Here is a 17,938-nt window from a genome sequence, read left to right on the forward strand (position 1 = left end):
TACTCATAGGTGAAAAGTTAAGGAATTCAATGGACTATAAGCCTACGGATTTAACATTTGGCCAATCGCAGTTTTTCTCATATATTTTTCTCATTTCATCTCATATTCTTATAACATTTTTTTTCTCACAGTTTACTTTTGCGAACCAGATGATAATTTTTGCCATAATTTATGCATATTTGGAATATTGTTTTGTTTATGATTTTATTTTTAACTTTTGCAACTTAATAAAAGTTAAGATTAAATCAAATCTCTTTAAACCAAAAATATAAATGCTTGACAAGCCTGTACACAGTTTTATAAAGCCTTTAGAATATGAAATGCATTTAAATATGGCCACTGTTTAAACAACATGATTGTCCAAATTTTTGAGAGAAACCAGCTTTTTCCTCCTCATCAAGCTCGATTTCAGATTAAAACGCTTTTTAGTAGCTGTTTAATTTAACTTTTAAGTGCTCAATGGAATAACATGCTGTTCCCCTGTATGTTTAAAAATTATGTCAAGCTAATTTCATTGCGTTGTTTAGATGAGATTGAACTATCAACCTTGTCTTTATAGATCTTTTTATCTAAAACTTAAACTACTCTGTGAAACTACCTCGCCACTACACTACTGCTCTTCAAATAGATTCCCATCGGTCAACGTAGAGGGCACTTTGCCATTCAAACTAGGTCTCTTCCCGTCCTTCATCGCGCACTGCGTCCAAGACTGCGGGATCCCTGCTCCGTCTCTCCGAGGCACTTTGCATACGACGAGAGTTCTTCAACGCACTGCTGTTTTTAGAGTTGCTCAGAGTTGCTTCCTTCATCGGTTTGAGATGCATGCAGGCATGATGGTTTATATTTACATCACTCAAAATAGTCACAGTCATCTCCGTCGGATGCCGGTCGAGCCGAAAAAGTTCGGCATGCAGTTGCTCTCGCGCACTCTCTGCTTTCGACGGAAGAGAGTGAGTGAGTGAGAGTGCAAATTTATGATCTTCACAATGATCATAATCATCATTGAGAGAAAGGCGAGCTCGGTGCATCGTGAGAGTTTGTTCTTCATCAATCTGATTGAAGAGAATTAGTTTTGTTTACTTTGAATTTGTACCATTAGTGCTATCAAAGTAAATTAAGTTATCTAATGAAACGTTGCACTTGAGAACATTGCATTGGAAAAAAGAGCTCAATTGTTTTCATTTGTTCACTTTCCTTCACTATTTATTCTAGATTGACGATGCGCGAGAACCAAAATTCACTTTCAACTGCGTTCAGTGCATTTCTCAAGAGATTCGGCCAAGTGGCCGAAAGAAAAATTTAGGCAACTGCCGTCGTCTTCGTCATCGCCAAGTAGAAAATAGATTCAAACTATAAAATAGCACTTATAGTGCGAGAGAAAAATAAACACACATTTTTTTCTAACGAGAACTAAGTCACCGTGCGTGCAGAGGTTGCATCACGACGTTCTTTGCCGTGTAGAAAAGCCGGAGATCGGCTTGACAAATTCAGAAGAAGAAAAAAAAACTTTCATGCGAGAAAGATATTTCATTCGGAGCTTTGGCGGTGGGACGACCGTTGGCGGAACGCGTTGGCGTATTGTTTACGTTTTGTTTTGGCTAGGCCTTTTTGTTTAATGCGAACCAACTTCGGTTTCGACACTTGGTCTCCTCTTTTTTAAGATGTGGTCAGAAGCGTGGATTATTTTTCGGTACACTTTTGAGCTGTTGTTTCCTCCTAATGAGATTAGAATCGGATTATCGCGTAATTATCATAAAATCCGCGGCAAAGCTGGCTCGTCAATTATTTGTCGTCCACCTTGGTTTCGTATTCTGCATTTATTTGGCAACCGGTTAAATATTTGAGCCGATTCGAGGTGGTTTTTGCTTTCCAACGAAAAGCACGAATTGGGGTCAATTTTTCGAAAAAAAATGGCAAACTTTGAAGACCTGTATTGAGCTTCAGGTTGCTCAAAACTTCAATGTTATTTATATCTAAACTTGCACTAGGATCTGCTGTTGCTTTAAAGTAAACGCATTAGCGGACAAAATGTCTCAAAAATTTACATTTTGAAAAAATACTTTTTGCGGGTAAAACTCCATTTAGAATTCAAATGCTGGATTCGCTACTTCGGATGTCCGCTAATTCGAATGCTCGCTAATTCGTACGTATTCCAATTAAAAAGCACTCAAGGGTCAAAACCAGTTGTCTGACTGATGTTGACGTTTCAACACCATTGTTCGACAATTTCCGAACACGTGGTTTAAAGTTTTTGACAGCTGTCAGCCGTTTCAATTAGCGAATTTGGATTCGTTCATTCGAATGTAGTTCCATTCGAATTAGCGAATCCACTCTGTACTGGGATTTGGGCTCAGTTGGTTAGAATTAAGATTTGAAAACTTGTATTTTAATATGGGACTGCTGAACCTTAAGCTGAATACTTCAATTTCCTAACTGTATCAGGCACTTTGAAACCATTGGTCACTGAAAAGTTATACTTTTGAGTAAAATAAACTTTTTTATCTTATAACACTGAATTAGATTACTTTTAAATTTGCTAAACATTTTCATTTTCCTCCATCGAGCACGCCGCATCCTCCTTGTAGAGGAGACGATGAGTGATCTCGTAAAGAAGCAATTCTCTTCCTCCGCACACGCATGTGATCATGCGGCCTAATACGGAGAGCGAAACGGAAAACTCCCACCGACGAGAGTATCATCATCAACCAACCAACCAACCAACAACAACGTGCCTCTCGACAACTACTCGAACCGAGCCCAAAACGCACAACCGCACTCTCCAACTTGGAGACTTCCTTCTCTCATCATCATGATCATCACAGCCGGACGGACCCCCCTCACTTGAGCCAACTCCGTACGAAGTGAATATCCGATCGTAAACAACCAGACAACAGCAGCAACAACGAAACTGCTCGAAAGCATAGCTGATGCTCACGAGTCCCGGCCACTCAACAACAGCAACACCCAACGATGACTACCAGCGCGCTGGTTGAGTTGAGGCTGAAGCAGGAGAGCAGATGAAGTTGCTGTCAGTAATCTCGCGACTTCAACACTGTCAAGATCATCCGAAACCCGCGCGCGCCTGCTCGTCCATACGCGACTACGACCTTCTCGTCCGAGAGGGAAGAAATGACTCCGCCGAACTTGCCTTTCGTGAAATTTTATTGCGATTCTTAAGTAGGAATTCTCGCTGACTAAAATTAAACTCTGGGCCACTTTACGGCAGTGCACGGCTCGACGGAGCGGCAAATTCCCGTTTTGGTAGCAGATTGTCGCGGCGCGGTGTTCCTGGCTGAACCGAAAAATCCGAATCAACAGATCATGTGTGCCTGAAAGAGTTGCGGAGGTGGTTCGCTGGTTGGTTGGTTAGTGGGTGATTCTCCACAGAGGAAGAAGATCAGTGATCGCGAGGCCCAATTATGTCGTCTGGGTCGTAATCAATGACGACGACTACGAGTGTGTGCTGAAAACTTCGAACGATGATCGAAGAATTGCTATGATGTGATGTGTGTTGTGCATCGTTTAAGAAGAATCCAGCGATTCTTAGAACGTCCTCCTACTGTGCTGAGCTAGTGATCGCTCTGGGGATGATTTACGATCGTAGCGGAACGCACATACACATGCTGTTGATGTTCAAAGCCTGTAGGCATGGTCGTGCAGAAGCGGTTCAGAAGATTCGTGCTAATTTGCTTTCCGTGGTCGGTCGTCGTGTGTAGTCTGACTAAGAAAAGATGCCTCGGAGCGTGACACTGCTGACGATGCTGCGTAGAACTGAATGCTGCTGTTGATGTTTGTTGGAAGTCATAAAGCCACATGGAAATCAATCGGATGAGGGGAAGATTATCGCAGTCAGTGGCGGTAGTTAGTTAGGCATTTGAAGAATATAGCCTGGGGTGTGAAAAATTGCTAGCGCGCGTAAGGGAATAATAGACGCGGTATTCTGTTGCCGTAAGATCGCTACTGGATACCGGGTAATCGATAACGGAGGTATTGAAAGGGGTTTTTGTGCTGAAATGTGCTAATAAGTACGTGACCTATTCACAAATCATTGCTAAAAGCCGGGTCCGGTGGTTGAGTGGTTAGCGTGGTAGCCTCTAAACCCCAGTATGGCCTGGGTTCAATCCCAGACGGATCCGGTGGCATTTTTCGAGACGAGATTTGCCTGATCACGCCTTCTATCGGATGGGGAAGTAAAACGTCGGTCCATTTGCGTAAAAGAGGTTTTGGGTGGCTCACCACACACCGGGGGTCGTTAAAGTGAATCGCTTTGCTTTTTGCTAAAAGCGAGCGTATTGTAGATTGCATCGTTGTTACAAAAATTAGGTCATTCTCGTATTATACCTATTGGTGGAAACTTAAGGTTCTAAAATTACAACCTTAAGAATGCGAGCCCTAGTGTCATATTTGTTCTGGATATAGAACCCAAAAATTGTAAATTGAAAGGAAAAATTAGTCTTAGAAACTGACGACATTTAGATTGTGAGTCCAACTGCCTACCAGCGACTACATCGAAACAGGACCCAGAGAGATGACTCCTACACCTGGACTGAGCTAACGACCCAACCTCTAGGTTAAACCGGGGGTCAACATTTACTTCCCCATCCGACGGAAGGCGTGATCAGACAAATCTCGTCTCGAAAAATGCCACCGGGACCGTCCGGGATCGAACCCGGGCCGACTGGGTGAGAGGCAACCAAGTGTTTTAATAGTAGTTTATGCAACAAGTAGCAAAAAGAGGATTTTTTCAGCACGAGTCGTACATTTATCCAACGAGGTTCACCGAGTTGGATAAATACGAAGAGTGCTGAAAAAATCAAGTTTTGCAACGAGTTCCATACAACATTTTTTGCAATTCCAAAAAACACACACTGAGTGAAATTTTAAGTCAAATTTTCATGTATTTTGTCAATAAATCGTTTAAATCAAAAAAAAATTGAAAAGTGTTACTTTTCGAAACAAGTGCTGAAAAGTTCAACTTTTCAGCACCCATTTGAGTGCTGAAAAGTAGAACTTTTCAGCATTTATTTTGTTGTTATTCGATTCTGTTATTTTTGGTACAGAAAAGTAGGCTATTTCGTCGTTCAAGAATGACAGGAAAAGTGAGTAGTTTCACGACAGAATTGCAAAAAAAACTTTTTACACTTTTTCAGTTGTTTTGCAATAATTTCTATTAAAAACATCTAAGTATTGACAAAAAATCCGCGAATAAAATCTTTTTCTGGAGTTTTACCAAAATTCAAAACATTTTCAAACTAGCCCAAACATGCGAAATATGATAATGAACGCAGGAAATTTGATAAAATTAGTTTTGTTTATAAAATGATCCATTCACATTACACTCTAAACTGAAGTCGTAGCAAGAATCAAAAGTTTTCACATTTTATATGAAATTTGATCTACTGAAAATGAATTGGGAGATTCTTTTGAATTATGATTCAAAAACACATAAAATTAATTATTTACAAACTTATTTTACCTTCTCTTAGTTAAAAATTGTTAAAAAAATCTGAAAGTGCATTCCGTTTTCTGATTTCAAATCATATTCATTGAGAAAAATCATGACAATTTGAGAATATTAAAATAATGCTATTCATCAACATTTTCTTTATTATAGTTAACTAACTTTTTAAACTTTTCAAAATTTTATGGAAACTTCTTCTGGAAGTATTTTGAACACTTTTCTACCACGGTCAGTATGATTTCATACCAATTAGTGCGTATTTAATGTACACCCAAAGGAAAAATATATCTCAAAATCTGCAACATTGAATTTGCTGCAGAAAATGTCATATTTTATAACATTTTTTGCAGCAAGCCCGTAGATCATTTCTGCCCGCTAGTAAAAATTTCAGCGATCTGCTGTTCTCACCAACACATATAATGTTGGCCCGTCCCCGAGCAATTCTCCAAAGAGAAGAATATGTTGGTGCTCTTTCACTTACTTTTCATCAAGCCTCCATGGCGCGGTGGTAGCGTGTTGGATCACCAACCTAGAAGTTGGTGGTTTAATCCTCATTCTGCTAAGTGTTTTTTTTTTGTGAAATACAATCAAAACCCGTCGGTAATGTCGATAATTGTCGGTAACGGGCAAAAATGTCATACTCCTATATCGCAAAAAATGCATGAGGACAGATTTCATGCAGATTCTGATATACTTTCATGCCGCCATGCATCACAATCATGCGACTGCCAGTTGGGTGTACTTTTCTTTTTTCGAAAAAATATCAAAACTATCTAAGTTTTACGGTATTCTAAAACACCCAAAAAGCAGAAATTAAAATGTTGTTTATTAGACTTTTCCAAAAATAAAGACCTCCAGATTTAGGTCTTGATTACGATTCCGAGGTCCATTTTTCAACGTCTTGTGACGGAGTGGTTTCTCAAAAGATTTTTTTACACCTCCTAATGACTCTGGGGCTCATGTTATGAATCGATTCAAGGTGTGCTGTTTTAGGAATATGTTTTGAGAACTACAAATCGATTTCTTGATGTTTTCATCGGAAGTATTTTCGAGGTTTTAGGTGATTAATAAGGTTAGATCATTTTTTTAAATCGGTTTTTACCGATAGAATATTTTGGGAATCGATTTTTCTGACTCAGAACAGGTTAAATTGGAATTGGTGCATGGAAGTTTGCATAATAATCCCCTTCTTGCCCACCGTGATCTTTTTTAACGGTACACATCAACCAGAGCTTTTTCACTGAGATTTTTGTTACAAAATTTTTAGTATTTTGAAAACTACGGGAACTATTGATGTAATTTATGATTCATTCCCTAAAGTATTGTCCACGGAATAATTTACAACGAAATTTAACTATTTTACATTCAGATTGTTGTAGGATTGGGCCCGTAAGTACAAAGAAGAAAACAACAACTTCCTTGGTTGCTGTGCACCCTTAACGTAAATTGACGTAAATTGTTTTATTTTAAAAAAAAGTGCGTTGTAACGTCACGGAAATTCCCAATTCTTTGCGAAAAATTGACCGCTCTCGTTTCCCTCAAATTAATTCAAGAATTTTGCAACTCACTTCTTTTCAGGCTACCTTGAAAACCAGTTTTCAGAGCGCCTTATTGGCATATTTAAAATTTGATGGCATTTGCTTAAAATTAACAACTGTCTCACGTGATACTACCTGCGTTGATACAGTCAGTTTGGAATTTGGAATGAAGGCTCTGTATAACAAATACCGAAACAGATTTTGAAAAGGTTAATGTAATCAAATTATCATTTGATAAGAAATCGTTTTTTTGATTCACTTCCAAAAGCTTGAAGAAAGGTGGTAACGAATCAGGTTCTAGGATGGACAGAGTTAAATAAAGTCCTGTAGAAGAGTCAAACCATGGAGTCTAAACGTCTAACTCTTAATACTTTGAACATCGGTGTTTAATTTGTCTTTTTAACAGCAGTATCTTGTTAAAATTGGTAAAATAAAACCTCTCTTTTGCATGGTCAGTTTTGCTTAAAATTTAACAAGAAAAAGCATTGACACAAGCTGGGAACTCCTTCAGCCCATCGCCACCGTCCAAAATCAATCTCTCCACCCCGGCACATACGACCATGTCCGGCGGCGTTGTTACACCATCACGTTGTTCCGATATTGGCGGAAAACTAGCTGATTGAACGTCACCGTCGCCGATAAAAAAAAGGGGAAAAAAGAAGCATTCGATATCAGACCACGTAACAACAAATCCCGCCAAATCTCTTCAATACAGACTTTTTCAACCAAACAAAAGGTGTTGACGATCTTCGCGGTTACGCTATTTAATTACACGCACTAACCCTTGCAGCTAAGCGGCAAACGGCTATTGACAGATGCAGATGACCAGCGGAAAATGAGCTGCCCTGTACTGTCGACACAACGGGACGGCCCCCTCCGTAATGACCATCGACGTCATGGGATGTACCGGTGAGGGCAATTCACCTGGCAAAAGAAGTGTTACCCAATCGCCCTTTTCACTTGTTTGGTAGAAAATTGGTTTTTGGAAAAGCTTTGACTTGTTACACGAAATTGTCTTTTTTTTTCGTGTGTCGCGGATAGCTTGAGGTACCACAGGTCGTGAGGCGGGGAAACCCTCATGAAAGGTCATACGTACGAGCTGTCGTCGTTGTCTTAACCTCCGCAAGTTGCGTGCCGTTGATCTCGATCGATTGTTAAACATGTAAATAGAGGTGTTGTAAGCAGCAAGCGCATAACAAGCCATCACTAATGTGGACTCTGTTCCGCTTTTTTTTGTGGAGCCCGCGGGGCTAAATTTGGAGGTACCTTTAATAGGGCTGTGTTTAGACATGGTGTTTTTTTTTTACTTCATTTCGTGGAACTCAAGTGGTTGACTTTCACGTTCCGAATTGGGCGACAGAAGTTGGGCCAACGTTGGCCATGGGCATTAGCGAGAAGCGTGCCTAATTGTTTGCAACCGATCGATGGTTTGAATAAAAACTAACTCCTAAACTTCTATGATTTTGCAATGCAACAGGCTTGATTGTGCTAGAAATAAAAAAAAAATGTTGAACTCAATTTTATTTAATAAAAATCAAATGTAAATGTAGAATCTTTACTAAGATTATTGTATACACCCAAACAAAACTGCATCAAATTGTGTTTGAGAGTAAAAAGCTCTCGACCGTTTCATGCTTTATCCTCTCAGACCTGACACTGCCATTTTAAGATCTCTCTCCTCTCGTTTGGATGCTGTGTGTGTGTGTGTGTGTGTGGTCCAATCCAATACCCGCTGGCCGGCAGCGAAATTATGGGAAAGCATAGTTTGTATCAGACTTGGTTATGCTGATACAACTTATCTCAGTCCCGGGTATTAGGTGGTGTTAGCCCTCGCGCTGCTTCCAGTGACCCATTTCAGAATGACAGAGCTCCTTGCGGTCCAATTCCGAGGTCACTGGGCATTGTCTGGCCCCGCCTAAGAATAAAGCAAGAACCAGACGGGTCCTCGATCTATCTTTAAACTTCCAATCCCATCAGGCAAAACAGGGATCAGCGCGTATTTAATAAGTGGCAAGTAAAAATAAATCAGTTTTCAAAATGTCCGATATGGACTGATCTCACCAAATTTTCGAAGCAGCTGCCACTATTTTCTTTCCTTCTCCTTTTCTCCTATGGTGATGATGTCCAGGTCCAATTAAAAAATGTAAATCCAGCGTCGTTTCTTCGCCTAGATGTAATGCTCGACAGCGTAATTTTCCGTACGCGACGCAAATTTACAATATGCCATCATATAACGAAACAGCTTAAACTACGACGCGAAACGACCGAAATATGTTCACTTTTGCTAGGAAGCGCAATCTTAAATATCCCGAAAACTCCCGAATACAACGCGGACGATAATTTAAACCTTGTCAAAACAAGAGAAAAATTAAATAAATCTAGATAAAACTGCCTTAGTTCCCAGAAAACCGTTGACAAAATTCTAATTCTACTGTACCACAATCAAAACAAGCACTCATATTTCCGAGAGAGAGGTGAGTGTCGTGAGAGCCCAGACTTGCCCACGCAGCAAAACTGACGTTTAAACGAAATATGCCAAGGAAAGCTACACGAAGCACAATAACAAAACAAACAGGAAGAAGAAAAAATTGCATTAAATTGATGAAAATCTTAAAAATCCTCTACAATTTGCACTAGATTTCATTGAATTTCTCTTCTGTAAGTCAGTTTTAATAGTTTCGTCACAACGGAAACTAATAAATCCACTGAAAACACGCCGAAAATGAAAATTATCGAGGACCGGCCGAACGACGAACTTCTTCCTTACACAGACAAACAGACTCCTTCCTCTCTCCTCTCGTTTGGATGCTGTTCGACAAGCTTCCCTGCACCGTGTGGTACACGCGGTTCGCTTGTACCTCGGGTTTGCTTTGCGCCTGCTTTGTTCGGTTTACACCCGTACCCGACTCAAACGAACCGAGGGTATTTTGGTTCATCGTACCAGCGCACCACGACACTCTCGGTTCGCCGCGTCGGTTTTGTGTCTGGCACTCACCCATGGCATGAACCCGGTATATGAGCCAAGGTGCTTCACTCGTTACGAGCCGGGGTACGTGCCGTGGTACGCGCTGGCGGTACAAAACGGGTTCAATACCACGACACGTACCACGGCACGCTGGGTTCATGCCATGGGTTAGTGCCAGACACAAAACCGATGGGGCGAGCCGAGAGTGTCGTGGTGCGCTGGTACGATGTACCAAGATACCAATACACAAATGGGTTCAGGCACGTACCGAAGCTAGAAAACCAAACCCGCGGTGTGCGTTGGCACTGGCGCATGGGAAGCTTGCTGTTCGATGATTCAAGCCATTACATTAAATTCTCATGAACTTCAGTAAGCCAAAACAAGTGCTTATTCAACTTTTCCTCAAATACGCAAACACTTTCGCTTTCGTAAGAAAACAAAAACCCCAAAAACATCCAAAAAACATCATCATCCTTCTACTGTTTTCCCATGACTTGCGGCCTCGCGGCTAGCAATCGTGTTTCGAATGCAGATTTTCTGGCCAAACTCAGTCCCATGAGCACAGCGCGGTTAATGCATGCGTCGAAATTGGCGCCGAATATAAAACCACCAACCAGTAAAATAATGGTGAGCTGTGCGAACAGAAAGCAACGAATCAAAAAAAAATGGAATCACAAGGAAGAAGTGCAGCTCCATCTAGTGATTATTTACTTTCACTATTAAGAAACGCGCGAGATCGTGGCGCGTAACCTTTCGCGGCAAAATCGCTTCTTCTAGCTCTTTTAAAAAGTCTTTGCAGCGGGTCATCAGTTACGAGCTGGAAGCGCTGTCCAAAACTTTGATGGGATAGCTATTTTTGGAAGGTTGTTATCAATACCTGGGCTGGGCCGTGTTTGATTGTTGGTTGGTTTTGGAAAGGTGAAACCACTGACGACTTTCGTCAAATTATGTCCAAGCTTGTGCTGAAGATTTTTTTTAATGTTCTAGCATATCTTGTCAAATATTATAAGTACTAATTTACATGCTGGTTTGAGATTTCCAAAAAAAATGTCCACGTGTTTTATGGATGGTGCCTATGAAATGTATTTAATTAACCTTCAAGTTTTTTTGTCCCCCCCTTCGACTTTACATGAACTGACTGTGTTAATCTTGCCTGAACAATTCCACCCAAGTCGTCGCAATTGATCAACTCCGGTTGATTGCACTCGTCACCGAACAATTGTCAGAGTTTCACACCCTTATTCCTTGCGGCGCGGCAAGCTAGTGTTCTCCAACCGCGCGATATGCAGAGCGGAACAGACAGTTTGGGTTGTCGCGCGAAATCCGATAGCATCCCAGACATATAGGGGAAATATTCCCTTTTTCATCAAACACCTATCTTCGTCATATGGAGAGTTTGATGCTCGATTAATGCTCCAAAAATACTATTTAGGCTATAAACTTACCAGCAACAGCACCGCCTCGAGTAAGCACGCAAATTTATGCCATTTACTGGCCAAAAAGATCAAATTTAATGCACTTTTGATCATAATTTCTATTTTGCGAGATTCTCATCATTTTGGTGGCACACACATCCACACGCAAGATCAGAGGTTAACTGCTTAACGAAAGTCGCCACCCAAGTAACCATCCAGCACTTTAAACCGGTCACTGTCCGGCCCTTAATGCGCTTTCACAGCTACGAGTAAAAGCTAAACAGTTTTTACTTCAGCACTAACAGCTACTATAGTGCTGTATAATGGCCGCTTTTGGACTTTACTCGGCCGGTTTAGTGCTGGCCTCGACTGTTTCTGTCCACCCCTGCGGTAAACGTCAAAAAAAGCGAGAAGCAAAAGTGTTTCTATCTCCCTCCCCCTCTCTATCCCTACACGCTCTTGATTCTGTTTTTAGTTTGCCCACACAACTGCTTTACCGATTGAGCTATTTTCGTAATGTTGGTTTGCTGCCTATTCCAGAAGTGATAAAGTTGACGTCGCCGATGTGGTTGTTACTGAGCCCGTGTCCTCACGGCTATATGAGGAGTCATTCTCAGCTGCAGCGATGGAATAATCATCTACAAAAGAAAATCTCTGGACGTTCCGAAAGGAGCATAGCTCTCCTCTCTCGCGCACGAAAGATCGGTAAAAAGAATCTAAAAAAAAACATTATCTTGATTATTCGGCGGAACATCTTTTTCACCACTACACTTGCAAGTGTAACGTCACACGTCGAAAAATGACCTGACACATTTTGTAGATGGGCAATGTGTGTAAACAAAGTGAAATCAATATTTTTAAGTGGTGCTAACAAGGAAATTCACAAAAAATCATCAGCAGATTGATTTTCTTGGAGAACTTCGGGAGCGATTTTCTTTTGCGTGATTTGCCTCCTCTCTCTTTCGCGGGTGAAGCATGTTCGCAAGCGAAAATGATTTTTTTGCGATTATTCCATCCCTGCTCAGCTGTGATTTTAAGGATTTATATACATCATATGGATCATACACATCATATTAAAGTCAAAGGCTTAAAGTGAAAGTTCTTGAAAACAAATAATTGCACAATTGCAAGAAAACTAAAATCTGTCCCTCCCGGTTCTGGGTAGCAACCTCTCCCTTCGTCATGCGGTTCATATCCTTCAACGGTGCATCTGAAGCTGTCCCAAGTTCTCGGTGCCACTTCGTCCTTGCAAATTCCGGACTTTTATGGGCCTTCAACTGCTGAAGCAACACCCCAGCGGGTTCATCACATACAAATTTAAGAAAAAAAATCCTGCCTGACAGGGCAAGGAGTGAGGGAGAAGTTTGTTTTCTTTGGTTCTCTCTCTTTCACACTTCACTCAAAGTCAGAATCGTGTTGCCAGTCTGATGGAAATTTTTAAAAGGGTTGCTAGTAGCGGCACTAAATCAGCATTATCTTAGCTTTTGACAGTGCTAATCATTTAGAGCTGATTTGCATTAACGAATGCTGTTGGAAGACTAATCAGCAATAGAATGCCGATTTATTGCTATTTTGTGACTTTTTTTAAGTGCTGGATGGTTACTTGGGCATCTATATCTTTTCACTTGCGCTAACGATTTCAAAGCGCTTAAGATATTAAATTGTTATCAACTACCGGCTACATGTTCTTTTGATCATTACTTAGTCACTCACTTGAAAAATAATCCCGAAAAATGTAAATAATTAGCAAGCACCATCAAAAAAACAAACGCACTAAGTCTTCTGACGTTTGAATTTTGAATACCCATTCCAATCGAAGGCTGAAGAAAACCGAGCGAGGAGCGAAGGCAAATAAAGAACAAAGGGTGGCCACCAACACCACCAACATGCTGGTGCAGCGCCTGTTAGAGTGAGCAAGTGCTGCCAGGAAACTTTCGCTATAAATGCTACTTTTCGTGAGTGTTCGCTTAAAATTTCATCAATTTTGGCAGCACTAAGCAGACCCAAAAGAGCACTGCAAGAAAAAAAGAACTAAGCTGAAAATAGAAAAATGGGCATGGCCCAATGCACTCGACTGATTAGAATGCATGTTTGAAATATTTTTTTTTAAATGCATGTAAAAGGAATAGCATAACTTTTAATAAAACTGAAAATAAACAGAAATGTTCACAAAAAGTTTCTCTACTCGTTGGTGTACTTGGTTTTAGTGAATTTCAAGGAACAATCCAGATAATACAGCATCATTCAAACACGACCGCTTATTAGGCTTAAAATGGGCATATTTCCCCTAGGTATATCTCCAGCAGCGCTTGTTCTGAACATTGAGGCGTACTACACGCACGCATGAATGAATGAAAGTCAAACGGAGTGAAGCTGTCACTCGCGGTTTCTGGTTAAATGCTCACGACGACGACGACCACCGAACTGGAATATCCAAGGCCACTTCCAGCCCATGAAACGCCACGGCGATGAAAGCTCGTAATCCCAACCAACCTTCTGCGAATCGCCCTGCAGCAGCCCATTCACAGTGTATTAATCGTTGTAATTTAATTAGGTCAGCTTTTTTTTGCCCCCTCGACTCAATTAATTCGAAACAATCGCGATGATTATGATTTAGCCGGGGGGTGGTCGGAGAGACCGGGACCGAGACGCCGGATCAACGAGGAAAGTGAAATGAAATCGATCGAAATCGAATGTTAAGCAAATTATAATTAAGCAACGCAACAAAGAAAAGTATCGAATCGAAATTGTGATCGTGATTTGGGAAGAGTGCAACAAGTGAAGCGCGAAAATTAAAGAAAATTAAGTGTGCAATCGAGAAAATTTAGTCAGCCAAATAATGTGGAACAAATTGTTCAAAAGCAAGTCAAAATCATCGAAAAATCTCTCCACAAGCAGCAGCAGCCACAGTAATGGCGGGGGACCGAGTTCGTCACCGCCGCTGGACCTGGTACCGATCTACAACATCGACAACCGGATCCGTTACGGGGACGACGACTTCGAACCGGCCGCGGACGATGTCGAACTTCGCCGGAACCACAATCGGGACTCGATCGGGCCGCAAATGTGCGGCATTCCGATGCGCAAGTCCAAGTTCTCCAGCGCGTTCAAGAGTCTGAGCTTGCGCCGGGGCAGCACCAAGAACCAGCTGAAACTGTACCCGGGCGAGGCAACGCCCGTGGACGAGAGTCCAACTTCTGTCGAAGACATCCAGATAAGCGCCAAGCGGGCCTCGTTGAGACCGTCCAAATCAGGTAGGTTCAGCTGCTCTCCCCCCAGAGGAGGTCGTCTTCGTAACAAGTGTGATAACTGTCCGTGCGCGCGCGATTTTTTGCCGCGGTGCGACCTCTTATCGTTAATTAATCTGCGTGGATCCGCTACTACGGACGGACACAGCATGGTCTTGTTCGGCGCGTAAGCTACAGTTATACGGAGGGCAATAAAGCACCAGAGCTTCGTGTATAACCTTTATTTTTTTTAATCGGTACACAGAAAAAAATATTTCTGTAAATTTACATTATTTATCATGTACCAAAAGGTATCATGATAAATGATGTATATTTACATCAACTTCATTGGAAATTTACATGACTTTCATTGTAAATGTTCAAATTGAAAATCTTTTGAAATCGTGTAAATTTCCAATGAATCTAATGTAAATTTACACAACCCACAATTTTTTTTTGCTCCGTTGAATCTAGAATTCGATGTTATTTTGAATACTAGATTCAACGAAGCAATTTCAAATCGGTATTCTAACAATTGTAAATTTTACCCAATGCTTTAAGAATTTCATAGGTGATGTTCACACTTTTTAATATATTTTTAAATTACTCACTCGTACACACTCTGCAGCTTGGTTAGTTCTTGCTGTAACCTACTCGGCCAACTTATGGTTGAGCCTGTGGCCCATCTTCAACGAGGCGTCGATTTCCATCGCTGTGCGCTGAGGGCGATCTTGATGCCGAACGCCGTCTTAATGTGGGCCTGCACGTTGACCAGCTTGCTGAACCTAAGGAGAGAAATGGAGGCTTCCAGTGAAAAAAAATCACGAATTTAATATTTGCTTACTATTATCACAATAGTTGCACGGATGCACCAACTTCTGATCGCTCGACAGATGCACTAACTCGTGCTGTCTGGCATTCTGCCCGGAGGACATTGGAACCGCAACTCGAGCAAGTCCGGATGCTCGGACTGCAAGTGCAGTACGTACCTCGACCTGTTAACGTACGGCTTGTCGCATTCTTCACAGCGAAAGTTCCGGTCCTCTTTTCCTCCTCTTCCGGGTCCAACACTCCTCGTTGAAATCGTTGTCCAGCTCTGGTACTCTTCGGCCGAGTAATCATTGTACGCTTCAAACTCTTCCGGTTCGTTGAACCTCGACGTGTCTTCCACACGCCAAACTCTTCCACAGTCAACCTCATCAGCACGCTCTCAAACTCCTTGGCCAAATCATCCAGATTCGAAACGCGCCAATCCGAAGATTTTCCTGAAAGAAGATTCTTTGTTACGTAAAAACCAATCTTTATTTACGCTAAACCTTACGTTTCATCCTGTTGTAAACCTTCTCGATCTTCAGCTGGACCAGCTCCGGCTCGGTAAATTCACTCTCTTTTGGTCGAAAACACCTATTAGATATCTTTCGTCCACCCTATCCAACCGGAACCGTCACTGTCCAGCACCTCAGCATCATCGCTGCTTACATTTCAACAGCTTCTTGCTGGCCTGCATCCAGCGCTCCTGGAACTGCCGTAGCGGGGAATTTCCAAAGTGGCCAACTCTAGAAGCTGCAAGCAGTAGAACACATTTGTGAAACTTCTGGGTGGTCACGCTCAGCTCGTCCATGCTGTTCCGGGCTGGTCTGTGATGTCGTCGAGGGACTTTTTCGACTAAATGAGAATCTCGTTCGTGCTGGTCGCTGCTGACGTGGCCAGTTCTTTCACCTCCGAGTTGAGCTTCCATATCCTTCACTCGAAGCCCTGCCGGTCCTTGCCCGCGTTCGTGCTGATGTTCTTCGTGAGCAAATCTTACATGTACCGGTTCAGCGGAACGCCCTCCACCTGGACGGTGGCTTCCTGCTTGAGCAGCGACTTGCACGGGTCCGTCGGATGCGGAACGTAGCTGAGCGTTTCATACACCGACAGGAAGCTGCCAAAAGTCAGGTTGATCGTCATCAGCCGCTTGCCCGGATCCTCTGTGGACTGCCCGCTAGCGTAGAACACGTTCAGCGATCCGATCAGCTTCTGGGCCCACTGGAGGAAGTACGACTTGGAGCTGACGAGGCGGTACGTGTGCAGGACACGTCGGTGCCGATGACGACCGTGTTGATCTGGTTGGGGTACTTGCGCCAGGCTGTAAATACGTGCTCTGAGGTCCAGACTTTCATCCTGTGTGTGAATTTGAAACTTAATTAATATTCCAATAAACTACACACAATTTGTAGTATTACTTACCTTTTAAGACGCAAAAAGTTGTGGTTCAACCACGAAGAAAAATTTTGTTGCGAAACACAGCCGCGCGCAGTTTAGCTTTGTTTTGATTTGGTTGCCTTGACGTTTCTTCCGCCGCCACGGCCACCGCCAAGCCGGCGACGCCGACGTTCGACGGCGATTGCTGGCAACGAGGGGTTTTGACGCTTGTGATTTATAAAACAATGAAAGTTGCCTAATTAAAGGCGAATTATGTTGAAATCAGCGATAACACAGATCTGTGGCGATAACTCATATCAGCTCAGTTGCATTATTTTTTTTATTCGAGAAAAACCATTTAAACTTACCGAAGACGAAATGTAAACAAACAGTCTACTCTGCTCACGTAAGTTGATGTTTACATTAGGCACAAGCATTATAGACTACTTGTTTACACTTCGTCTCTTTAACTCTGCGCGTTTCACCTTCATCTACCATAAATTATTTTGTTTTGCTTTTGACTGCTGCAGCCTCCACAACATTGTAAAAATGGGAAAATACATGAATTCTTTTTTACATCAGTCCATTTTTACATTGATTTCATAATTTACATTATTTTGTAGCTTTCAAATTTGTCGACCAGGTACACATTTACATGTTATTAAGCCATCCCATTAGATTTAGATTTACATGAACGGATTTTACATTAGATATATCAGTTTACATTAAATTCATTTGTTACATTGAGCCAATTTACATGAGAAACACTGTTTCCATGTAGTGTAAAATCACATATTTTTTTCTGTGTACACCCTGGTCAGCCAGGCAGTAAACGATGGTTTAGCCCCGCTCCCCTTTTAATTTATGTACGAAACAGTAATTGGGATCGCTCTGAGGGAGTAACCGCGGTGGTTAACGCAGAGAGCGAAATAATGACTTAATCCTGGACTCTTGCACCAGAGTTGGATGAAACTCATATTTTTGAATTCAGTTGTGTGGATTTTTGAGTCATTTCATTGAATCCAAATCGGATCATGTTCAATATTAAAATGGTGCTAACAAGAAGATTCACAAATAATCTTTAGTTGATTAATTTTCTTCGAGAAGTTCGGGAGCGATTTTATTTTGCGTATTTCGCCTCCTCTCTT

At 41.7% G+C, this 17,938-nt stretch overlaps 2 protein-coding genes across 12 annotated transcripts in view; one reads left to right on the top strand and one right to left on the bottom strand.

Annotated features, from left to right (window-relative positions):
- Positions 1 to 17,938, top strand: part of LOC120425311 (uncharacterized) — a 109,335-nt gene that overhangs the window by 49,208 nt on the left and 42,189 nt on the right. For 2 of the 9 annotated variants that reach the window (XM_052707240.1, XM_039589782.2), the window contains exons 1-2: positions 3,041 to 3,365; positions 13,934 to 14,633. The exons of 3 other annotated variants lie outside the window; for them this stretch is intronic. In XM_052707240.1, the coding sequence (XP_052563200.1) occupies positions 14,219 to 14,633 (415 nt within the window). In that variant the 5' untranslated portion in view covers positions 3,041 to 3,365; positions 13,934 to 14,218. Of the gene's footprint in view, positions 1 to 3,037; positions 3,366 to 13,933; positions 14,634 to 17,938 lie in introns of those variants that run through there. 4 more of the 9 variants (XM_052707242.1, XM_052707241.1, XM_052707247.1 and 1 more) reach the window with 4 other exon arrangements.
- LOC120425353 (uncharacterized) lies at positions 14,869 to 16,403 on the bottom strand. Of its 3 annotated transcripts, XM_052707251.1 has the most exons (3): positions 15,928 to 16,403; positions 15,596 to 15,871; positions 14,869 to 15,391 (listed from the first exon to the last, which is right to left on the bottom strand). In XM_052707251.1, the coding sequence occupies exons 1-3, from the start codon at positions 15,932 to 15,934 to the stop codon at positions 15,270 to 15,272; spliced, it is 405 nt and encodes a 134-aa protein (XP_052563211.1). In that variant the 5' UTR covers positions 15,935 to 16,403; the 3' UTR covers positions 14,869 to 15,269. The 3 variants fall into 3 exon arrangements, 2 of the variants coding, with proteins under 2 accessions (XP_052563211.1, XP_039445796.1); XR_008211970.1 differs by having other exon boundaries at positions 15,451 to 16,403; XM_039589862.2 differs by having other exon boundaries at positions 14,869 to 15,871.

Source organism: Culex pipiens, chromosome 2 (assembly GCF_016801865.2).
Source record: "Culex pipiens pallens isolate TS chromosome 2, TS_CPP_V2, whole genome shotgun sequence".
Taxonomy (NCBI): domain Eukaryota; kingdom Metazoa; phylum Arthropoda; class Insecta; order Diptera; family Culicidae; genus Culex; species Culex pipiens.